The 25,787-nt window shown below is 42.9% G+C and overlaps 1 protein-coding gene across 2 annotated transcripts in view; it reads left to right on the top strand.

The window, feature by feature from the left end:
- Positions 1-19,070: 19,070 nt before the first annotated feature.
- The window catches only part of MSL2 (MSL complex subunit 2), a 36,354-nt gene continuing 29,637 nt past the window's right edge, over positions 19,071-25,787 (top strand). The window contains exon 1 of one of the 2 annotated variants that reach the window (XM_040480254.1): positions 19,071-19,231. Coding sequence is in view for 1 of the 2 variants with exons in the window: in XM_040480252.1 (XP_040336186.1) it covers positions 20,321-20,462 (142 nt within the window). In the remaining variant the exon portion in view is untranslated. Of the gene's footprint in view, positions 19,232-19,277; positions 20,463-25,787 lie in introns of those variants that run through there. The other variant, XM_040480252.1, reaches the window with a different exon arrangement.

Raw genomic sequence — 25,787 nt, 5'->3', positions numbered from 1 at the left:
CCACTTCAGCCACCAACACACTGGACCTTGTAATCCCTAAAAATTGCTCCACTTCTAAGAGCCGGAACCAGGCACTTTTCTCAACTCACCTCCTACTGTTCCCAAACCCTTTCTTCACACTGCACCTGGTCCATGCCCTCAATATAACACTTTGGTTCCCTCTGTGTAAGTATTAAAACTCTGCCTGCTCTAACACTCCTGTCTCTCAAACCCTTGAATTTCCATCATGATCACCATGTGAAGGCCCAACCCTTCTTTTAGATAACTCTGACTTTAGTCAGAGACACCCTCGGTTACTGGCAGAAGTCACAGAAATCATACCAGTTATATTAATTTCCTGGAACTGCTGCAACAAATAACCACAAAATTGGTGCCTTAAAACAACCGAAGTTTATTCTCACAGTTCTAGAAAGAGGCCATGAATCCAACATCAAAGGTTGGCAGGGCCACTCTCCCTTCAAAGTCTCTAGAGGAGAATACTTTCTTGCCTTTTCCAGCTTCCAGAGGTTCCTGGTGTTCCTTAACATGGGGCTGAGGAACTCCAATCTCTCGTCCATCTTCACACACCCTTCTTCCGTTTGTCTCCATGTCTGTGATCTCCCTCTCCTTTTTTTTTTTTCTGGTTAGGACACCATTCATTGGATTTAGGGCCCACCCCAAATCCAGGATGACTTTATTTTGAGATCATTAACTTGATGACATGTGCAAAACTCTATCCTATTAAGGTCACATTCACAGGCACCAGGGATTAGGGATTTAAATATGTCTTCTTGGGGGGGTGGGACACAATTCACTACACTATAATAAATCACGGATGATTCTTGCTATTCCTTGCTGTTCTCTTCAACCCCATCTCTGTGTATCCAACTCTAATGTATCCAATTCTAAACATCACCTCTTCCACTATTTCCCATTATATAACTTCTCTTTTCTCTAAACTCACATCTGCTCCCCACCCCACCCCCTGCTCATTTATGGCTCTCATCAATTTCTACCTTGTATGGGTGCTATCTATATGAGAGAGCTTTACACTTTCTCTGGCTACCTGGATTGCAGAAAGTGCTTCCCTACTGTCCCATCGGCAAATTTCACTTTGGAAACTTTGGTCTGGCTGGAATCATTTGTGTTGCTCCTGCCATCACTGAACATGCTGCCCTGGTCCCTCTATCTAAAGGTCCCTGTCTTTCTCAACCAACAGAACTTTAGTGATTCCTCTTCCCTAAGCAGTTCCCTGCATTCCTGCCTCCTAGCTTCTCCTTTTCCCCTGTCCTCTGCTCAGCAACCTGCCCCTTCTCTACTTCCCCCTCTCAGTCTCCCACCTTTTTCAGACCTGTGAAGCATAGTTCTGCCCCTTAGGCCACCAGTTGCTTCCTTATTCTCTCCTCCACCAGTTCAGTACTTCCTTGGAGGTCTACTCCAACCTCTGTACCTGACCCACTAGATATCCTTCACTTTCTCCAAGAATACTCTTCACCTTCCTGGATTTTCTTGAGGTATTAGTTCACTTCCTCCTGATACCCAACAGCTTTTAATCCCACAAAAGTTGTGCACTCTTCTCTTTTTCCCACAGTTTGTCCCTACTTCTATGAGTTTTTGCTTAATATGTTGCATTGTTCACGTTTTGCTGACCTCACCCTTCCCACTCATGTTATAGTTTATAGCTATACCTGAGGTTTGGATTTATGTGTTCAGAACAGTGAAACACTGGGTACACTAGCTGCAATGGTTAAAGGTATGAAAAGGGATGGAGATTCAAAGAGTCTTTGAGCTCACAAGGACAGTTCCATTATTGCCTTTCGAATATAGTGATTCTACCACCCTTGAGGATGCCCTTTCTCTTCTCAACCAAAAGAGTCTTAGTGATTCTCTACATTTCTGGATACTGGATTTTGCATTCTAGATATTGTATATTGCATTTAAGCTAAAATGAAGCCATGATACAACAAGGACTCTTCCTTTTTCTCTCACCCTCCTCCTTCCTAGCCCTCTTCCAACTACTTAAAAAGTCTAAGAGTCATGATACTAGATTAATAAATGTTTCTTTTAATGAGTGCCTTAGCCTCCTAACTTCTTTTTCTTTCATAATTCCTGCTACAATTCTAAAAGTCTCTATGGATTATACTAATTTCACAATCATTTCTATTACAATAGATGATTTTAAACACTTGGTATGAATTATGCTGTTCTAAAGCAATTGCAATTAACATCTAGAACTGGAAAAATTAACTAGATATGACTCTACTGGATTATGAGCTTCTTTAGAGGAAGGATTTTAGGGGCCCCTGGGTGGCTCAGTCTGTTAAGCGTCCAACTTCAGCTCAGGTCACGATCTTGCCGTCCGTGAGTTCAAGCCCTGCATCGGGCTCTGGGCTGATGGCTCAGAGCCTGGAGCCTGCTTCTGATTCTGTGTCTCCCTCTCTCTCTGCCCCTCCCCCGTTCATTCTCTGTCTCAAAAATAAATAAACGTTAAAAAAAATTTTAGAGGAAGGATTTTATAATTTATATTTCTGTTTCCACTGCCCAATGGGTCCTGATATATGAAAGATATTCGATCACTGAATGAATTGTGTTTCTCCCTACTTCAGTTTCTCTTGAAAAATGAAATGATCTGACCCTCACCTCCATCACTAGAGGCAGCTTCTTTCTCATGGGGCTTGGGGAACCTTGTTTTCTGAAGGTGTTGTTGACATTTGAGGCACGCTTACTGGGGAACATCAAAAGTAATGAGTATCATCAAGGTATAGTTCATATTATCCAATTCCCCCCAGATTTCAACCTTATAATTAATGCAAGTGTGCCCTGAATGAATGAGAGGAAGAAGGAAGGAAGCTTGGGAGGAAACATCTTAGATTGCAATTCAGTCTAAGGAAGGTCAGCAAGAGAACTGATTGCCACTATGTACTCTCTGCCATCACACATGGTTTGTTATTTTGTCGAGAAGGAAGGACAGAGAACAGGAGGGAGGGTAAGAGAGAAAGAAAGCAAGGAAGGAGGAAAGGGAAGGGATTAAGTAAATGCTGATGTAGTCTTCACTTACAGAATCAAATGGTCATAGGCTGTAAGAAGCCCTAGAAAGAAGTACTGCAGTAATTTAAAACTTGGTGAAGCATTTCTGGTGCAATGTAAGAACGTGCTTGATGCCATCAAAACTGAATGCCAAGTGACACTCACAAGCAGTGTAACCAGGAAAATCAATCTCTGAGCTATAATTGTCATATTTATAAATGGCAATAATAACACTGACACTATAGAATACTTGGAAGAATTAAGTTTGATAGCATATGTAAAGTGCCTATCACAGTGGCAGGTATGTATTAGGTGCTTAATAAATGGTAATCCTAGTGACTCTAGTTTGGGAGGAGAGTACAGTATAGATGGGACGGATAGTGTAGATGGAAATTGGTTCTGGATATATGAAGAAGAAAATTAATTATTGGAAGGAGGAAATTGTCAAATAAAGCTGGAAAAAAAAGTCAAATATCAAGTGAATTGAGAAGCAGGAAAACACAGAGAAGCTCATGCCACAAGAACAGTCTGGTTAGGATACTGACCTAAAACCACTGTTGCCAGGCCTTGCTGCCACTGACCCTGGATTCTCAAGGCCATACCACCACTGTGAATAGTTTCTATATTGTCATGTATTTTTGCATTACTCCCACATTCATAGTTTTGACTGGGAATGCATCAGATCGTCAGAGACTAAGTAACATGCCTACACCCCAGCCTGAGAAGGATCTAACCCGTTTGGCATCAAGAATCCCATAATGGGAGACTCCTTCTAAATAAAAGGGAGTTAAGATGGAAGTAGCCAAGGGGCACCTGGGTGGCTCAGTCGGTTAAGCATCTGACTTCGGCTCAGGTCACCATTTCGAGGTCTATGGGTTCAAGTCCTGCATTGGGCTCTGCACTGACAGCTCAGAGCCTGGAGCCTGCTTTGAATTCTGTGTCTCCCTCTTTCTCTTCCCCTCCCCTGCTCATGCTCTGTCTCTCTCAAAAATAAATAAATGTTAAAGAAAAATTTAAAGATGGGAATAGCCAAAAGAAGGACAACGATATCTGTATTCTTTAGTATAATGCTAACGACTATAACAAAACCCCAAATTTCAGTGACCTAATGTAAATAAGAGAAGCTTACTGTTCACTCATGTAACATTCCAGTGTAGGGCAGTACTGTTCACTCATGTAACATTCCAGTGGGCAGCTTTCCTCCATGTGGGAGTTCAGGAACACAGGCTTTTCTCATCTTGTGGCCTCACCATCCCTAGAGTCCTCTGTATTCAACTGGAGACCATGAAGGATATAGGTAGAGTTCTGCTTCTTTTTTTTTTTAATGTTTATTTAAAATGTTTGTTTGTTTGTTTGTTTGTTTAGAGAGAAAGAGAGCAAGAAGGGGAGGGACAGAGAATCCCAGGAAGGCTCTGCACTGTCAGCACAGAGCCCAGTGCAGGGCTTGAACTCACAAACTACAAGATCATGACCTAAGCCCAAATCAGGAGTGAAATGCTTAGTCAACTGAGCCACCCAGCACCCAGGAAGAGGTCTGCTTCTTAAACACCCTAGCTACCACTTGATATAGGGTCAAGCTTGGGAATGTAGTCCCTTGCTGGCCAGCCACTTTCCAGCAACAACTCCACACTATAGAAAGTTTGTGGCTGGCGAGGGGTGGGGGGAGGTGGGGATCCACTAACCTTTGGTTGGTGAATAGCTGTCTATGCCACGGCCTCTGCTGGGTCAATGCATATGATAAAATATATAGGGAGTAGGGCAGGGAATTGAGGATTAAAGGACCCTGAGAAGACGAGGAACCATTTGAGTAGGTGATTTGGGGAGTGGGAAACAGGATAATACGCTGAGAAGTTGAAGTAGGTGGGGAACATTAATTCTAGGGTATAGGATTGTCTGAACAACTCAGCACCCTTAACTTCTTTCCCATGACAGTTGAATTGAAATCCTTCTATGTACAGGGCACTTGGTGAAGCACAGAGATTAGCAAAGGTGACATAATGGTAACCATCTCCAGAATGCTTCTAAACTAATTGGGAAGATACGTACATAGAAAGATAAGTTTTGTTTTCTGGGTAGCATTTGGGAAGTAGTGGGAAGTACTACACTTTAAGGGTTCAAAGTGGTAAGTTATCACTGACAGCTGGAAGCTTAGGGCATGTGTTTAGTCCAGGTCCTCCAAGAAGCTGATGCCAAGATAGGATTGAATGTGTAAGAAATTTATTAGGGTAAGTGCTTGTGAGAGAAAACGGGGAGGGAGCCAGCCATGGGAGTCTGGGAGAGCTTTCAGACTGCAAACAGAAGGCAAATCTGACCCTGAATGAAGGAGAGAGGAATGAAGAGAAGTCAGGCTGGGTGGAAGCATTTTACACTGTAGAGCAGGTTAAGGAAAATGGAAAGAGACCATCAGGGAGGGGCAGTGAGGTGGCTCAGTCGTTAAGTGTCCAACTTCAGCTCAGGTCATGATTTCACGGTTTGTGAGTTCCAGCCCTGCATCTGGCTCTGCACTGACAGTGTGGAGCCTGGTTGGGGTTTTCCCCCTCTGCCCCTTCCCCACTTGTGCACATGTGCTCTCTCTCAAAATAAATAAACTTGAAAAAAAAAAGACTATCAAGGGAATCCTTGAGCAAAATCACCTGTCAGATGAGTCCCACATCTCTCAGGAAGGGCCTGCTTCAGTTTCCCTGCTACAGTCAAGCATTGCCTGGGTGCAGCCTGCAAGATATGTAGCCTCAGAGTGAACCAGCCATGAAAATTCAGAGGGCTGAAGCTGGGGCCCTTGGTCAATTACTCTCCTTGCAAGTGGAGTTCTGAGAGGTACATTCTCATGGCCATCATAGCCTACTCTATGCTTCACACAGATCTACCTCTTTCCCACAGGTTTGGGAATCAGTTCCTCCATGCTTCCTGTGGTCCTTTCTTCCTGAAGGTACTTAGTGGAATTCTGTTGCTGCAGTTGACTTCAGGGTCATAACTGGTACTCATCCTCTTGGTCCTTCACTATCCATTCTCAAATCCCCACACCTTGGCAGGTATTGGTGACTTACCTGGTAGTGTGACCCAAAATTTCATTCTGTAAGGTTTTGAGGTGTTGGTAATCACACCTTTCTTAAGGCAGAGTTGCTTCCTATGTCCATTGATAGTTACAACAAAGCAAGAGAATACCAGGAGGCACCAAAGTGGAGTACCTGACTTCCATATGTGTTCCTCCTTGTCCCCATTGTATAAAAGCACTCCCCCAACCCCCGCTGCTGATCAGGGTCAATTACCCTTGCTGGATGATAATTCTTCTCTCCTGTTGGTTCCTGGACACATGGTGTTCAAAGTGTCTCGGCAGCAGCTGTGGTTTGTAATTCAGTGGGATCTTTGCTATATCCCCTGGCAAAAGTATGCTGTCTTTGGGGACTAGGACCTCTAATCCTGCAGAGTTAAGAGTTGCGGGGACAGGAAGCACAAAAAAATCCCTCCATGGGGCATTTGGTGTGATAGTAAGTAGAGTCACTCCTGCTTCTATCTCTTGGTTCCCAGACCCACGTATTCTCACTATTGAAGACAGCACTATATAGAGGTCTGTGATTTAAAACATACACTGTGTCCAGGGCACCTGGGTGGCTCAGTCGGTTGAGCGTCCGACTTTGGCTCAGGTCATGATCTCGCTATCCGTGAGTTCAAGCCCTGCGTTGGGCTCTGTGCTGATAGCTTGGAGCCTGGAGCCTGTTTCAAATTCTGTGTCTCCCCCTCTCTCTGCCCCTCCCCCACTCATGCTCTCTCTCTCTCTCTCTCTCTCTCTCTCTCTGTCAAAAATGAACATTGGAAAAAAAAACATATACTGCGTCTTATAGGGCCCCACTTCTCAATCCAGACCGCTGCCTCTGTACTGTACTTCAGTGCTGTTAGGTCATTTTAGACCTGCTTTGGCTAAGCATTTTAATGTCTCTGGAGCTCTGCTGCTCTAACAATTAGGTCTTCATCCTGCCACTCAGCTGTGCATTCCCTTCCCCTGACAGAGATAAAGGTCTCTTTGTAAGCTCTCCCAAAGGCCCTATGGCTCTTTCACTTAACCAAAAACTGCTTATTAATGGCCCTCAGTCCCTCATGATTTCTCTGCAAGACGTCAATACAACTTACAGTGATCACCCAATTTTACTATCTTTGTAGGCATTGTCCCTCCCCCTGCCCCATGTTTTTCAAATGCCTGCATCATCACATCTGCCACAACATTCCTCTCCACTGGGACATTCTCCCAGGTCAACACTGGTGAAAACTTCAGCAGTTGAGCTACCATTTGTTCCAGGAAGTACCTATGTCTCATTTACTAACCAGGGTGGCAACCTCTTTGCCTGATGGGCAGTAGGTGAGCAAGTCCAAATTCCTATCTTACCCCTTTTTTCTTGGACCACTCTCGGTACCACTTGTGTTTGTCTGGGTCCCTAAGAAATGGATGCCAGATAAGATTAACAATGCACTGGGCACTGAGCACCAAGTGTTATATGTAAGTGATGAATCACTGGGTTCTACTCCTGAAACCAATGCTACATCGTATGTTAACTAACTTGAATTTAAATAAACAAAAATTTTTTAAAAGATTAACAGTGCAAGAAATTTATTAGAGAAAATGCCTATAAAAGAAAATGGGGAGGCAAATAAAGGAGGCTTCGAAAGCCAAGACTACAATGCAAGTCTGCTCCTGAGTGAAAGAAGGAAGGCAGGAAGAAAGGGAGGAGGGAAGGAAGGAAGTTTGGATGGAAGCATCTTACATCCCAGTGCAGTTCTAAAGCAAGTTAACAGGATCGTTTGGGATTTCTCAGTCACTTGTCAGAGGACTCTGGTATCTCCCCGGAATGGGCCTGTTTTAGTATATCTGCCATGCTCAGTCATTGGCTGGGAGCAGCCCAAGGAAGAAGAACCATGGCACAAACACAGTGATAAATTTCAGAGGGTAGTAGCTGAGGCTTTCAGTCAATTATGCTCACTGCATTCAGAGATCTGAGAAGTGTATCCTCATGGCCACCACATTAATCTTCACGGAGGAGGCAAAATAGGATCAGGGCCTAGGAAATAGGTAGGATTTAGTGAAGCGGTGATGGGCAGAAGATACATTCACTGACCATAGATAGATAGGCGGAGTGTACTATTGTGTTCTAGATAAAATAAATAGGGTACCTTATCTGAAGGACACCTTATCTAAAAGCCTCATTTTAGCAGTGTCTTAGGAAAAAATGTTGGAGAGGTAGGTAAATATAGAATACCTTGATTACCAGGGTAAGAAATTTAGACTGCATCCTATAGGCATTGGGAAGCCATGGACAGTAGATCTACATTTAACCTAACCTCTCAGTAGAACTAAAAACTAATGATCCTTCTGTCCTGTTTTACTTCCTCCTTCCAAAAAAATCCTCTGGCTTCCTCGGTGTAACATACTGCTAGCTTTCTTCCTGTATCATTTGCCACTCATTCTCAGTCTCCTTTGTGCAGTCTCCCATGACTTGAAAGTGGGTGGTTTGCCCAAGTGAGAATATAAATGGAGTAGAGCAGAGGTCTACAGGTAGAATTAATTAGTTATTTCATTAATCAATCTATCCAGGCACATATTTCATGATAATGCTACTCTCAAACCTGAACTCTTTAATGGCTTCTCAATGTTCATACGATAAGACATTCTTTTTTTTTTTTTAATTTTTTTTAACGTTTATTTATTTTTGAGACAGAGAGAGACAGAGCATGAATAGGGGAGGGACAGAGAGAGAGGGAGACACAGAATCGGAAGCAGGCTCCAGGCTCCGAGCCATCAGCCCAGAGCCTGACGCGGGGCTCAAACTCACGGACCACGAGATCATGACCTGAGCTGAAGTCGGACGCTCAACCGACTGAGCCACCCAGGCGCCCCAAGACAAATATTCTTAATATGGCTTGTAAGACCCTGCACAACCTAGACCCTACTGATCGCTCTGACTCATCAAGTACCATCCCCCAATATCTGTTCCAGTCACACTGGTCTTCTGTCAACTCCTCAAAATCACCATCTTTGTCCTTCTGCAGGGTCTTTGCCTTCACTAGGTGGAAGGCTCACCTCATATTTCAGTGTGACACTTGTTACAGAAGCCTTCCCTACTTCTTTACCGAAACCAGATCTTCTGTATATGCCTCAGTACTGTGCTCTTTTTATTTGTAATTATCAAAGTTATCATTTTATATTTATTTGTGTGAATATCTGATTAATGTCAGTGGTGTTAGTCTCTCTAACTATGCTGTAAAGACACATGAGGGCAAGCACTGTGTCTATACTTTTATTCTTTTTTTATCACTTAGGACAACAACTAAAACATATTTAGCATAGTACCATAGACGATGAATTCATGAATGAATGATCAGTAGTTCTTGAGCAGAGGAGGGTGGTGATGTTTGTGCAAAATAGAGTTTCAGATAACTTAATAAGTAAATACTGGTTAAAACGAATTACAGGTTAGAGAGATTTAGATGACAGAGTCTGGTTAGAAGTCAATTATAAGGCAGAGGTAAAGACAGTGTATTAAGGTATAAGCTAAGTTGCTGTATAAAAGAACCCCTAAATACAATGGCTTCAATGAAATAAAAGTGTATTTCTCTCTCATGGATGTCTTCAAAATTTACCTGCAACAGGGACACCCAGCTGGCTCAGTCAGAAGAGGGAGTGACTCTTAACCTCAGGGTTGTGAGTTCAAGCCCCACGTTAGGTGTAGAGATGAAACAAATTACCTGCAACAATATTCACTAGAGTATTATTTAAGTAGTGATAAATTAATAACCTCAATATCCAACAATAGCAGTATATTTAAGTAGATTGTGGCATTGTTATTCAATGGAATAGCCATCACCTCTTAAAAAGGCACATTTGTAGGAGTACCTGGGTGGCTCAGTCAGTTGTATTCTGTGTCTCCCTCTCTCTCTGCCTCTCCCCCACTTGCGCTTTGTCTCTCTCTCTCTCTCTCTCTCTCTCTCAAATAAATAAATCAACTTAAAAAAAAAGTTACATTTGTAAAACAGAGGCTTTCACACTTCTGAGTGCATCGGAATTACCTGAAGGGTCTGTTTAAACACAGCCTACTGAGCTACTGCAGTTTCTGATTCAGTAGGTCTGGGGCAGTGAGCAAGAATTTGCATTGGAGTACCTGGGTGGCTCAGTTGTTAAGCATACAACTCTTGATTTCGGCTCAGGTCATGATCTCATGGTTTGTGGGATGGAGCCCCATGTCGGGATCTGCATTGACAGCAAAGAATTCTCTCTCTCTGCCCACCCCCACTTGTCCTCTCTTTGCTTGGATTTCTCTCTCTCTCTCCCTGCCCCTCCCCCACTTGTGTTCACAAAGCCCTCTCTCTTAAAATAAATAAATATTAAAAAATGAATTTGTATTTACAAGTACTTAGATGATGCTGATTTTGCCAAGGACCACAATTTGAGAACCACTGTTGAAGAAGAAAATTTAATGACATGGAAAAATGCTTATAGCACATTGTCAATTGAAAAAAGATTCCAAAATAAAATTATAGTCATGATCTCATTTTGGTAGAAAAATATATGTATTTATGTACACATCAGTAGAAGTCTCTTAAGACAAACAAATTGCTAACAGGTTTGTTTATAGGTCTCTTTTGTGTTTGTAAATTGTTTGTAGTTAACATTTATAATAAAGTAGTTTGTTGTTTTCACTTTTTTTTATTGTGGTAAAACACACATAACATAATAGTTACCATCTTAACCATTTTTAAGTGTCCAGTTCAGTGGTATTAAGTACATTCACATTGTTGTGCAATCACCACCACCATCCATCCCCAGGACTCTTTTCATCTTGTAAAACTGACACTCTATACCTATTAGATAATAACTCTCTATTATCCCCTCTCCTCATCTCCTGACAACCACTATTATACTTTCAGTCTTTTAAATACCTCATATAAGTGAAATCATAATAATTGTAATAAAGTGATTTGCTGTTGCTTTTAAGAAAAGGAATTGATAAGACTTGTGGGGAGTGGTCAAAGTGGGAACTCCAAGGTTATACGCTTTAGAGAAAGAGAAAGTGAAAAAGACATAGAAAAGAGTAAAGTAAGTTCTGGATATTGGGAAAATGATCATGATTTGGGTTTGGATATATGCATTTTAAGGTCACTGCAGAATATCTAGGTGAAAATGGAAGCAAGAAGTTAGAGACATGAATTTGAAGCTCAGAAGAGATATCAAAGTAGAGATATTGATATAATAGTTATTTAAGAAGAAGGAATAGCTTACGCCATTTAAGTGGATGAGTTGCCAGAGTGAGAGTATGAAATAAGAAGGGCTAATGACTGTGGCCTGAATTCATTCTTTCAACTACTCATTCATTCATTCAAAAATAAATGAACTAATATTTAAAGCTTTCAAAATACAGTCTAATAAGTGAGACAGAGATGTAAATAGCTGATTTCAATTTAGGGGTATCTTAAATATCAAACTGAAATGGGAGGAAATAATCTGCAAATGAGAAAGAGAAAGAGAATACACAGAAATAGGAAAACAGTGCAAAATCACAGAATAATGGAGAATGTTTTCAGAAGGGAGATGTAATATGATAATTTTTTTTTTTTTCAGACAGAGCAGTGAAAGAAAGTAAGGGTTAAGATTTGGTAAATTAGGCTGATATTGTTGAATGCTGCCAATCCTTTATTCCAGGATTGGAACTTAGGGCCCGCAGCTAGGGACAATGAAGCTGAGGACCTCAAACGTTGCAACCATCTTCCTCAGGACCAAGAGACAATAAAACTAGCCCTGCCACCAGCAGCCACCACCCCAACCCTTTCTCTCTTCCCAGTTCACAGAAAAGGAGAGAGGAAATAGAGAGTCAGAGTCCAGCCTTACGGTTGTGGGTTTATGGCAAGAGGCTTTTGGTTCCTCTCACAGGGAAGCCATGCTTTTTCTCTATTCCCAACATCAAGTGAGGCTGGAGTGGAGTTGGGTGGGAAGGGGAAGCTGATTCCTGATTGAACATATTCTTAGGCAGGTGATTCGATCTGAGCAAAGGCAAAGAAACTGAAGAGAGATGTCAAGCAGGGATTGGAGGTGTGCTATGGAATAGTCTAGTCTAAGGTCCCACCATTTTGTCATAGCAAAGATGAGTATTTCCTGTTTGATGGGCCTTAACGAAAGTAACTTGGATTGAACCATTTTGGCAATACCCCACTTAAGGGATCTATCACCACAAAAGGGTCCTAGCTGCAAGAGGCTATGGGATAGAGTGTTGGGAATGGGAACCAAAGAGGCTCTGGAAGTGGCCAAGCCAGAGATAATTCTCCCACATGAGGGTACATGGGAGTGAACATTCAGAAGTAGTCCTAGAAAAAAGCAGATGCATCCCCTAAGAGAGACTCTGAACTTGGATGCCTGCCACTCAGAACTTCAGTTGGTAGTTAACATTAGCCAGACAAGCAGTGGCAACCATTAGTGAGAGATGCAGTCCTTCTCAGTTGAGCAGACAATTGTACAGGTCCACCTGATCATTTGCAGGGCCCAGGGCAAGAGTACCACTGGCAGCCCACATACCATATGTGTACAAATTTACAAGTTATAAATCAAACTAACAAAATTTTAAATAAAATATGTTTCATCCTCCTACTCTGACAAGTATATTTTTCAAAACAACATGAAAGGCCAGGTTTGAATTTAGAATTTTTGAAATCCTCGGAATCTCACTCCAGAATGTGGCAGAATTTGTCTGCCAACCATAAATCCTGGATCACCTCCCTTCTCTTCCTACCTTGACTCCTTCTCATTCTTCAAGGATACTAACTGGCCTCACCTCAACCCAAACATCCAATCTCTATTACCAACTGCTGTCTTTTGACCACTTCTCAGGTCTTGGGCAAATCTCTTTTCCTCTGTGGACGCCTCAACTTGACAGGAAGAAAGGCATTGCCACAACTGCCCTTTCTAGTCTGGGCCTAAGAATGCTACTGCACTTGTCCCTTTTCCTCTTTTTTTTTTTTTTTTTTTAAGTTTATTTATTTTGAGATAGAGACAGAGATAGAGATAGATAGAGAGATAGAGAGAGAGAGACAGAGACAGAGAGAGAATCCCAAGCAGGCTCTGGCTGACTACACAGAGCCCAACATTGGGCTGCATCTCATGGACCATGAGTTCATGACCTAAGCCAGATCAAGAGTCAGGCACTTAACAGGCCGATCCACCCAGGCAACCCCGGAAAGGACATTTTAATGTAACATTTTTGAAAGCAGTGATTGAACAATAAATAAGTCAAACAGTGGGACACTCTGCGGTTTTGAAGAATATAGTTTCAGCAAAGTGGTAGAGAAAGATATCTTACTTCAAGAGTTCGAGAAGGGGTCCCCCAGTGGCTTGGTTGGTTGAACGTCTGACTTTGGCTCAGGTCATGACCTCACAGTTTGTGGGTTTGAGCCCTGTGTCGGGTTCTGTACTGACAGCTCAGAGCCTGGAGTCTGCTTCAGATTCTGTGTCTCCCTCCCTCTCTGCCCCTCCCCTGCTCACCACTCACACTCTGTCTCTCTGTCTCTGTTTCTCCTTCTCTCAAAAGTAAATAAGTATTTTAAAAAGGTTTTTAAAAAAATTTTTTTAACATTTATTCATTTTTGAAAGGCAGAGAGAGACAGAGCGCGAATGGGGGAGGGGCAGAGAGCGAGGGAGACAACAGAAACAGAAGCAGGCTCTAGGCTCTGAGCTGTCAGCACAGAGCCCGACGCGGGGCTTGAACTCATGGATCTTGAGATCATGACCTGAGCCGAAGTCGGCCGCTCAACTGACTGAGCCACCCAGGCACCCCTAAAAAAAAGTTTTTTTAAAAGAGGTCAAGAAATTAATGGTTAATGAAAGAAAGGAAATGAGGTTGAGCTCTATCAAAAGTTTGACAGATTAGAGAGAAAGAGAGAATATGTGAAAGATGGTTTTTGAAGCATATGGCATAGCAAGGCAGAAGGGGGGATATATATATCTATAGCAAGAGGGGTGGCAGGCTGAAGAAGTAAGCCTTGGGAAAACCATTGAAGAAAACTCTGGAATCCAGAAACAGAAGGGAAGAATGAGTGATGGGGAATTATGGAACATTTGATGTAGAGAAGGTCTTGGTTCTCTCCTTAAAATAGAGATAAGGTCCTTTCCTGTCCCTAAGCAGCTCCCTTCCTCATTTCATATTGCAGCAATTTCAAACTTTCAGCACTCACTCAATGTACTTTTTTTCCTACTTTCCCTAATAGTAAAAGAGCAAAATGTTGAACAAATTTAAGACTGAGCCTCCTTTGATCCCCTGCTTGACTCAACCTGCTTGACCAGAGCAGTCTCAGTTGTGCAGTGTTGAGCCCTGGAAAGTAAGTTGACCAGCAACCCTCAGCTAGCACCCCCCGGCGGTATGGAAACAGGTGGGAGTTGTAAAAAGATATACATTGTCCTAAGAGAGATAGAGACCTTAGATAATGGAGAAATAGCCTCCAGGGACAAACGGGCTGTGTTCCAAAAATTCAATTTTAAATTGACTGTTTGGAATGCAGAACACATTTTCCCTTAGAAACAATGCTATGAATAATTGCAGTTATTTTCCCAGGGAAGTCCACACAAGCTTGTTTAACCCATAATGTTGCAGAAATATCTGCTAAGACATTTTGGATTTACATTGAGTGCATCCCTAAATCCTTACCACTCTGAATTATAAATTAGCTATGTACGTAGCTGCCACTTCAACTAGACTGTGAACTCTTTGAGGGCTGGAAACTGTTGAATTATTCATTTTGTGTTCTGAATGCCTGGCATATAACTGACAATAAATGTTGGTTGCATAAATGAATGAACAAATTTAATAGGCATTTGAATAGAGTTGAAAGTGTGCTAGGGAATAAAAACAGTAACATTTAGTGGGTACCTTAATAAGTGTCTGGCACTGTATTAGGCAGATGACCAATAAAGCAAACTGCTTTGTTTGGGCTAGAGGTAGGGAAGATGCTGGAGGCAATTTAATATTTAAGGTATAAAGTGGGTGCTAGACTTGCTTAAAAAATGGTTTTGGATGAAGCAAGTGGATAGATGTACAGATTTGAAAAAAGTCACAGAAAAAATATCAACAGGAGTTGATATGCAAAGGGAAGCAGTTCTTTTCAGGGGCTCTAAGACCAAGGAGGGGAGATGTATGACCACAGCTAAGGAGAAGATAAGATTTGGTAACAGAGAACAGTGGTCAGGGAAAAATGAAAGGACTGGTTTGGATTAGGCCCTGATTTACTTTCCCCTGGTTTATTGCTCTCTGTAAAGAGGTATTTGCTCTGGCCAGTCTCTGAAGATTTGTTGTTAGTTTAGATTAAAGTATTATCACTCTCCCATAGATTGAGGTTGATCAGATTGATTTCTTTCCACAATGACAGTAAGTGCTTCTTAAAATTTGGTAGGGATGGTGTTTTACCTGGGTGGCTGTAATACAATATTATAAACTGGGTGGCTTTAACAGCAACAACACTGCTCACAGTTGTGGACGCTGGAAGTGTGAGATCAGGGTGCCAGCATGGTCACTTGGTGCGTGTTCTCTTCTGGGTTGAAGATGAGGCTGATTTCCCATTTTATCCTCACATAGCAGAGAGACTGAGGGAGCTCTCTGGGGTCTTTTGTAAGGGCACTAATCCCATTCATGAGGGCTCTATTCTCATGACCTAATTGCCCCTCAAAGGCCTTACTTTCTGATACCATCATGTAGGGGCTGGGATTTCAGTACGTGAATTTGGGGAGCAGGTGAGGGCACAAACATTCAGTTCATAAGAGATGAAGATAATACTGAAGGCAGTGGAGTGGAGATACTAGGAGGTCAGGGAGAATGCAACCTGGGAAGGTGAGAGAGGGAACATAACTTCTGGATACTTTTGGTGGAGAAAGAAAAAGGGTGGGGGCAGAGAAAGGGGGGGGGGAAGGGAGGCAAACTATTTCATAATTTTATAAAGAGACTAACCACTCATAAAGTCCCTCTGACTTACTGCCAACCTGATCTTTGTTCTTTGAAAGTATAGCTACAACTACTTATGCATTTCCTTCATTGTCCTCAAAGTGCTTAAGTACAATCAATAAATACTTGTTGATTGATTATTCTGAGTATTTCAAATCAATCCACACTTCTGGTTTTATTAAGGATCTTAGAATCGACATTGATCAAGCTGAGATAAGAACTGTCTCTAAATTTATAAGACATTTTGTGTATCTCCCTAAGGAAAGGCAAACACTTGTCCATGCCTATTTTGCATCTTACACTGTACTGGGGAGTTTACTTACATTACTGCATTTCTAGTAATTTATCATTGTTTTAACAATTACCGAGTACTCATTATATGTCAAGCCCTATGCTAGGCAATGATGATAAAAGGCAAAGAGGGAGAAACTCTGACTTTCTAGTAGTTATAGTATGATAGCGAGAAGGCAGGGTAAAGCCAACAACTGCCATGTAGTTTGAGAAGTGCAATAAAAGCAGCAAGGAGTTGGCAACAATGGAGGATGGAAAAGGTGAGCTTTAACTTAAAATAGGTAGGAAATACAGACAATAAGAAGGAAACAAGTATTTGTTGTTTGTCTGAAATGAGTATTTAGCTGGGTGCCAAGAGGAGCCTGAGGAGACATGACTACATGTCATGTGATATCCTGGAGGGATCCTGGATCAGAAAAAGGACATTTAGGAAAAAACTGAAGAAACGTGAATAAAATATGGATTTTGTTTAATAATAATGTATTACTATTGGTTAATTGATTGTGACAAATATACCATACTAATGTAAGATGTTAATAATAGGGGAAATGGAATATATGAGAACTGTCTGTACTATCTGTACAATTCTGAAAATTAAAAACTGTTCTCAAGTAAAAAGCTTATTAAATTTTTTTAAACTGGTATCTTGTATTCCTTAGATCTAGCAACCCTAACATTGTTACTGCCACATAATAAACATAAAATATGAAAAAATTATATTCAATTGATAACTTGAGATTTGAGTTACATTATATATGATTTCTCCTAAATATTTGATCCAAACACTTCATTTTCTATAAATAGTTCATTTATTTTATTTTTAGGCAAGCCTCCAGCAACCAAATAGTTAAACCAGGTACTATATTTCAATGAGATGCTTTGCCTCTCAGTGCCATAAACTATCACCAGTTGTAAGCAATTTCAGACCCTAAAAAAACTGGTTTAAGTCCCCCCCCACACACACAAACCATCAATAAAATTAATTTTAATTTGGGTTGTGCACATCTCAAGTGATTAAAAAAAATCCAGTTATGAGAAAATCAGCAAGGTTAAGGGCCTGCAAGTAATCACTTGATAATTTATGTTGTCTGAATGGAAAACAGTACTGATTATTTTACTCTCCATGTTGCTCCTCTGGAGGAAAACAACCTGTGGTTTGTGGAAGAAGTTAGAGTCTGAAATAAAAATAGAAATGTATAATGTAACAGTTTTACTTGAAGGTGAGCTTAGAAAACATCACTTATCAACCAACCAACCCAAGGAAGATGGGGCTTTTAAACAAGAGAATGAATTTGAGAACACCTGTCGGTTTCCAGATACAAGATGACCAAACATACTTTGCACAGCTTTAATTTCTGCTTGCTACCTAACAAAATTAGAAGTTAGATTCTTATTAATATGTAAGTGCAGATAACATACTAAAATAAAACTGTCTTCAAGTGGCACTAGAAATTATCGGAAGTTATATGGCTTCTCAATTTCTACTTTAAGTACCAAGTCCCTAAAACTATTTGTGCCCCAAAAGGTATGTCATAAATTTCGCTTTGCAAGCGTGTGTGCACGCACATTTATTTTGTGCAAAAAACTATGCTGAAGAGCTTTGGTGTTATCCAGAGATAAAAAATGGTTCCTGTGCGGTTTTGTACTTTTTGAGGAGAGGGGAATCCGACATTAAGTTAAGCTTTTATTTATATGTGTCCTGGTCTCCTGCAGAAACAACAGGCAAAAGCTTGTTTTAAAACAAACCCAATACTTTCAAGGACTTGGGTCTGTTCTGAAGCAGGACGTGGCTTCCTGAAGAGATCTATTCACAAAGAAGGGTTAGGTCGGCTAAAGGAGCCAAAAGAGGGGTTCGTTTTGTTTTGGAACCGGACAGTGTTTCCGTAGGAGCTCGGTGAGGTACTGATCGGCGCCCCCGGAAGATCGGGCCGCTAGCGTCCGTCCGACTCCCAAGACCATAGGCCGCGGGAAGAGCCCTGCTCTGATGGACAGGAGAGGGGAGGTGGGTCCGAGCCCCAACGCTTACAGACCGCCGGTCGGGGTCTTAGTGACCTCAGGCTGCCATCGACGCAGGACGAGACCCTAACCTAGCGAATGTCGCTTGCACGCCGGCTGGGCGCGCAGCCACGCAGATTGCTGCGGGCTTACGCTACTCCGGGAGCGCAAACAGACGCCGGCAGCGCCCTTTCCGGCTAGGGCAGGCGCGGTTCTAGGAGAAAGGCCGCGAGGGCGGGGCTTGGGGCAGTGTGGAACTATTTCCTCACACACTGGTCAGTCAGGGCGAGGAGAGGCTGTCAGGGCGGAGCGCCACATGGCGCGACCAAGGCCAGCCTCATCGTTGGCGGGCACCGAGGAAGCAATGTAGTGCGAGAAGCCTACAGTCCACGCCGTGGAAAGATGGGTCAACCAACGAATGTTTCACCCCAGCCCACACGCCTAAGAGGGAATTTGAGAGCGCTTGGGGGAGGGGCGGAGAGAACAGGCGGCTTGCAGAGGGCATGCTCAGTTCTAAGAGCCGTAAGTGGAGAGCCAGGCATGCGCAGTGAGGCGAGGGTGGATTGGCAGCCGGGAGGGGCTGGCGTGAGCTGGCTGCTGTGTTTATCCGGTTTTCTGGGTGGGCGGTCAAAGCGCACGCGTAAGGGCGAAAGGCAGCGGAGCTGGGTAGTGGAATGCGCATGCGCGGAGCGAGCCGGTAGCTCTGGGAGGGTGTGGAGGGGGCTCTTAGAGGAGAAGCAGGGGAAAAGGGAAGCGAAGGGAAAGGGAAGGGCGGGGGGAGGGGTGAGAGTGTGTTCTGCGCATGCGTGCGGGCGCTAGCGACGACGGCGGCGGGGGAGTCTCGGGGATGACAGTGGCTTTGCCCGTTGGGGTAACGGTCGTCGTCGCCGGCAGGGCCTGAGGCGCCGCACAGCCCGCGGGATTCATTAAGGCCGCAGCAGCCTGGGCCCTACCGAGTTAGAGTGGCGCGTGGAGTCAGGGTGAGGGCGGCGAGGCACGGGGGGAGGGGCCTGCGGCGGGGCCTTGCCGTGTGCTCTGGGCGGCGGCGGGGCCTGGCGGTGTGAGCGCTCGCCTTAGTTGCGGCCGGGCGGGAGCCGTGGGCGGCGGCGGCCGTCGTGCTTGGCGGCGGAGGTCTCCGTGTGCGCGGCGCGGAGAAGATGGCTGGGCAGTGAGGGGGCGGCGCTTGCGCCTGGTGACCTCGGAGTGAGCGACTGAGGAGCAAGGGGCGCCGCCGCGGCCCGGCCGGGCCTGCTCCCCGCCCCCTCCCGCTGCCGCCGCCGCCGGCCTCTCCGGCCCGCGCACTTCCTCTCCGGCCCTCCCCTAGCGGGTGGGGGACTCTCCTGCCCGCTTCGCCACCTCAGGGAACCGCGGGGCTGTAACCGCCGGGGCGGAGAGCCAGGCGCAGTCCGGCCCCGCGTCCGATATGGAGAGCGCGGCGGCGGCCTCCGCCAGCCGCAACTGCAACGTTCGCCGCCGCCGCGGCTTGGTGCACTAGATTGAGGAAGCCGACGCCCGAGCCGTCCTTTTTGCGGTCGCCCCTACCTCTGCGTCGTGCGCTGTGATGGAGTAAGGACCCTGCAGCGCGTGAGAAGCGTGCCCGCTCCTCGGACCGGGCCGGGGCCTGCTCCCGCGCCCGCTCAGCTCGCCCTGAGGAGGTGCCTCCGTGTCCGGAGATGCAGCGAAGGCCGCCCGCCGAGCCGCGGGGCTAGACTGAGCGCCGAGTCCTGACCCGAGCGCCGAAGCTGCTGCATTCTTCGTTCGCCCCGAGGCTGACTGGAACAAACTCGAACGCTGGTTTCCCTTGCTTTCTCTCTCTCTCTCTCTCCTTTTTTTTTTTTTTTTTTTTCGTCTGCAAGTCTCAGGGACGGAGGAGGGGCGCCAAGGCCCCATGTGTGGGAGTACTGCTTCAGCTCCACAAACTTGCGCGGATTTTGGTTACTACTTTGGCCAGTGGTTCTTCTCTGATTTCCTCCGAATTGTTGCAAATTCGCCATTGTTCCCTGGCTGCTTACAAAGTTGGATCCGGAATTTTTTTTCAACCGGGAGCCATCGGTGTCGAAGTGTCTGCAATGAACCCCGTGAATGCTACTGCTCTCTACATTTCCGCGAGCCGCCTAGTGCTCAACTACGACCCCGGAGACCCCAAGGCGTTTACAGAGATTAACAGGCTCTTGCCTTACTTCCGACAGTCCCTCTCTTGCTGTGTTTGCGGTGAGACGCTTTTTATTGTTCCCTTTCAGTGCTTGTTTTAGAAAACCTGGGCAGTGGTAGCAAGAACGGTTTGGTGGCATGGTGGTTTGTACTAAGCTTTTGTTATTTGTGCATTAGCGTATGGTCATTAGTTTTCAAACTCTTCAAAGGATTTTTGCCCGACTTTTCAGAAAGACAGCCCTTCTAAACTGTTTTGTACGGCGGCCTTAAGGTTCAGAACTGTTTAATTCGTCTCGGGTCAATTCCTTGCCATTTCTGGTGATGATATAAATGAGTTGAAGTATGTTTGCATATTGCTGCCTTTTTTAAACATTTGATACAAGAGCTGACAATACCTACCTTGGTTAAACGTGGTTAAGCCTGGTTAAAACATGTACATGTGGCGTGTTTGCATTTCCCCAAACTGGTGTTATGTGTGGGTGGTGGTATAATCTGATGCACCCACAGCCTGTGAACTCGGTGCAGAACTTTCCCCCGTGTTCTTCAACAAATGCTTTGACAGTTTGACGGTAAGCAGTGAGCCAAGGAAGACTGATAGTACTCTTTAGCTGGTGGGATTTTTACAGGAGTGTTTCTGTTTTGTGGTTTTAATACGTTGTGGACTGGTAGACCGTTATTTTAGGTACACCCCCCCCGAAAATATTATTTTGTGCTGGGTAGGATATTTTCAAGTTATTTTTGAGAGATGAAGATACGCTAAGTTGTTTAATAAATCGAAATGTCTCAAAAGCACTGATAATTTGGATTAATTTTGCACCTATGATAGTTGTTTTTCATAAAACCTGGACTAAAAACATTAATACAAGGGAAATGGCAACTATCAAAGAGGAAAAAAAAAGAAGCAGTACTATATTCCATTTCATATTCTGCCCCAAATTTTGAGGTTTTGCTGATCCACTCATTTAGTCAGAACTTGATTAAGCATTTCAGCCTTTCACTTTATATTAAATAAATTTTGTAGCTATGGTATCAGAAAGAGGACATGGTATTCATTTGAGAATTCTTAAGGATTTTCTGAATAGCTCTGGGGCATGGGGCAAGGCACTGAAGGGGATGCAGAGGAGGTGAAGATTGTGTTTTTTGCACCCCAGGTACTTAATCTCATAAACATTTAAGTAACTGTTAGAATGTGATTAAGTGCTACTGTGACTGGTAACAGACACTTAACACCTTTATAGGGAAGCGTTTGCCCTGGGCAAATCACCACTGCCTTGGGCCTCAGTTTCTTAACGTGTAAAATAAGAGCTTTGGGCTAGATTCCAAGTTTCAACTTAAATTTTATAAATAAGAATTTGTTTGGTTTCAGTGTACTCCCCCACTCCACTTCCACTTTCTATGGAGTGCTTCTTTTTATGTCTTAACAGCTTTTGATAGTTTTTGAACTGAGAAGATAGAGCTGCTATAACTTCCTTTTCTTTTGCGGGGTTCGCTACTCTTGTATGGGAAAGAGGGCAAAGGGTAGCCCACCCTGGCCTGTTAGAACAGCAATAGAGAGTGATATCATTATCCAGGTAACACTTAAAGATCTGGTAGGTCTCCTTTTTATTAGGGGGATGGGACTTAACCCTCTAATTTAAGGGGGAAGTGGTAGTTTTGAATCGAGTAGGTGTTTGGAATTTTAATTTCTTATCAGTTGCTTCAGGATAGTTGTGGTCTAAATGAACATTTTTCCAAATTCTAGCTTGGATTTTAAAACATGAAATTAAAGATAAAGCTACTTTAAAAAAATCCAATTGCAGCTTTATTTTTCTTTTAAGCTAGTCTTGTCAATACGAGGGGGATTTTTTGGTCATTATTTCTTTCTGTTCAAGCTTTCCTATGGAAAAGATTTGTGGGTTCTATTTTTTCCCCAGTTATATTGAGTAGCTGCCATAAATTTCAGCAATCTGGGTGTGTAGGTTCAGCCTGCCTTCTCTGACCCCCCTCCCCCCCATAAGTCTCTAGTTGTCAGGAGATAGGAAGAAGAAAATTGGTTATTTGAATTCAGATCCAGCATTTAATCATCTTGTATCAGGTGCTGTCCTAGATTCCTTTTCTTAGCTGAAAAGCATAAATTCATTCAAGTTAATAGGCCATGTGTATTATTTCATGAAGATAACAAATACGTAAAAGTTTAATTATATCCTGGTGCTGTAAATAGGGAGTTTCACCAGGTTGTCTGAAGTCTGACCTAGTCCTACCTTTTCAGCCTTACATTTAACTGCTCTCTTACATAATTTCTGTGCTTCAGCCAGGCTGTTTTTCTTTTTCTAAACATAAATGCCCTATGTCTTCCTCCTCTTTACCCCGCTTTTGTTCTCTGAAGTTTCTTCTGCCTAAAATACACTTTTTTTTCCTCTGTGGTCTAACTCCTCAATTTCCTCCCTCTTCACTGAATTCTTCCTTGCTCACTGCAAGCAAAAAGTCGTTTGTCCTTTGAACCTCTGTAACCCTTTGTTCCAGTCATAAGCACTTAGAACTCTTCCAGTGCAGTTTTTGTATCTAATTCTTCTGATATCTCAGGGAAAAATATTTTTGTACATTTTTGTGTTTCACCTGCCTCATCCACTCTCTCCTATCCAGGCACTTGTGTTTATGACAGATTCGGGAACAAAATGAGAGTCCTACAAACTTTGCAGTTAGGTTCATATCTTAGCTCTTCTACTTACTGTGTGGGGAAGTCTCTAACTTTGTGGCTCAGTTTCCTTTATGAAAGGGGATAGTTACACCTTCAAGTTTTTCCCCCAAATTTGTATTATACATGGGTTTATTTATTTTTTTTTTTTTCAACGTTTTTTATTTTTATTTTTGGGACAGAGAGAGACAGAGCATGAACGGGGGAGGGGCAGAGAGAGAGGGAGACACAGAATCGGAAACAGGCTCCAGGCTCTGAGCCATCAGCCCAGAGCCCGACGCGGGGCTCGAACTCACGGACCGCGAGATCGTGACCTGACTGAAGTCGGACGCTTAACCGACTGCGCCACCCAGGCGCCCCTACATGGGTTTATTTTTAAGTGGAGAAAAACTTTTTGAACCCATGAGAACAAGCCTATGGACTTGTTGTCTGGCACGTATTATAAGCTTAGTATTCCACCCTTGTACACAACTAGAGAAAGGTAGGAGGAGGTGAGGGAAGAGACCGTATTGTCAGGTCAGTTATTGTCAAACCTAGATTATTCACTGAAACTACAAGTTTTGTTATTGTGGTACTTTGAAATGTTAATTAGCTGATTATCACGATTTGTTTTTCAGTTCTTTTGTGTATTTAAACTGTCTGAAGGCTTCTAGTGAATGGGATAGCAGTGCTCCAGAGAATTACTGTACTTTCTAGGCCAAAGAAACAGTGACCAAGACAGTATTACTGTGGATGCTATTTTTGTGTCTCTTCTTTCCCCTTGTTCTACAATGTTGGACTTGGCTTTATCATTTATCAGAAAGTAGAATTTCTTTTGCTGGCATGAGATTTGATAAATTCTGCCCTAGGGATTTTAAGTTTTTCATTAAACTTGTAAGTCCACAAATGATACAAGGTTGGTATATAGAATCAAATCCTCTTAGAATTGGAAGGACACAGTAAGTAGAAAAATATTAGTCCGAGATATTTGGAGTCCTGTAAATAATCATGTTTGAATCTCTACTCACTCACATGGATAGTTTGGTGTTTTAGAGTCTAGAAACAAGGTGGTTTTGGCTTTGGATTTATTGAAATTGTGAAACCTTTTGGGCATCCAGGTTCTCATTTATAAAATGGAAGGGGGCTATAGATTAGTGTTTCCCACTGACATAGGGTTACTTATGCTGACCAGGTTTTTGTTTTGAGTGTTAAAGACTTAAAACCTTATCATCTTTTACAATTGCTATTCTTATTTTCCACTAGAAAGGAGATAGTTCCCTGAGGGTGAGCACCTTGCTTCTATTCAGTTTAACAGCATTGCACCTGAGAGTTACTGGCTCAACACGTTTTTGTTGAATGGATGAAATTAGCATTCAAAAGAAAGTTTCAGAGTAGGGGAGATGTGGTCTCAGAATAAAGTATATGCCTTAAAATTAAGTAGATTAGTTTTATGAAAAACTACTTTTAATTTTCCTTACTATTCTCCTTTGCCATTGTTTGTGGACCCACATTATAATTACTGTAGTAGATGATCCCAAGAATATTTTTCAGTTACAGAATTGTCTTCTTTTACCAGAAATACTTTTTGGCTGAGCATACAATTTATAATTAGCAAGAATCTTCTACAGTGAAATTTGAACATACAGCTTGGAGTGATTTTTTTTTTTTAATGTTTACTTATTTATCTTGGGGGAGAGAGATTTATTTTGAGTGGAGCCGGGGAGGGGGAGAGAGAAAGGGGGAGAGAGCATCCCAAGCAGCCTCCGTGCTGTCAATGTGGAGCCCCACGAGGGACTTGATCCCATGAACTGTGAGATAATGACCTAAACTGAAATTAAGAGTTGGATGCTTAACTGACTGAATCACTCGGGTGCCTCCAGAGTGACTTATTTTAAGCTATTTATATTTTATTTTTAAGCTGCTTATCTCTTAGGTGGAAGCTAAATTAAAAGGCCATTTGAATAATTATACATAGATCTTATGCTGTTTTATATTTACATATTTTCAAGCATTAGTTCTTTGATACGTAAGAATTTATTTTTATTGTACTTAAAGTCAGCGTAATTAAAATTTTTGATTGTAATGAATGTGTAAAGTTTATCATCTTAATCATTTTAAAATGTACAGTTCTATAACACTAAGTAAATTTATGTTGTTGTGAAACAGAATTCCAGAACTTTTTCATCTTGCAAATCTGAAACTCTGTATTCATCAACTAACTACCCCCCTCTGCAGCCCCTGGTAACCACCGTTCTACTTTTTGTCTCTCTGAATTTGGCTACTCTAGGTACTTTATATTAATGGAATCATAAGGTATTTGTCTTTTTGTGATTGACTAATATAATGTCCTGAAGTTTCATCCATCATACAGCATGTGTAATGATTTTCCTTTTTTTAATTAAAAAAAAAAAAATTTTTTTTTTACGTTTATTTATTTTTGAGAGGCAGATCATGAATGGGAGAGGGGCAGAGAGAGAGGAAGACACAGAATCTGAAGCAGGCTCCAGTCTCTGAGCTGTCAGCATAGAGCCTGATGTGGGGCTCGAACCCACAAACAATGAGATCCTGACCTGAGCCGACGTTAGACGCCTAACCGACTGAGCCACCCAAGTGCCCCTAATTTTTTTATGTTTGTTTGTTTGTTTATTTAATGTTTGTTTTTGAGAGAGAGAGAGAGAGAGAGAGAGAGAGAGAGAGAGAGAGAGAATGAACGGGGGTGGGGCAGAGAGGGA

This window comes from Herpailurus yagouaroundi, unplaced genomic scaffold, assembly GCF_014898765.1.
Source record: "Herpailurus yagouaroundi ecotype Mexico unplaced genomic scaffold, PumYag 159, whole genome shotgun sequence".
Lineage (NCBI taxonomy): Eukaryota > Metazoa > Chordata > Mammalia > Carnivora > Felidae > Herpailurus > Herpailurus yagouaroundi.
This window is presented reverse-complemented; position numbering and strand designations above follow the sequence as displayed.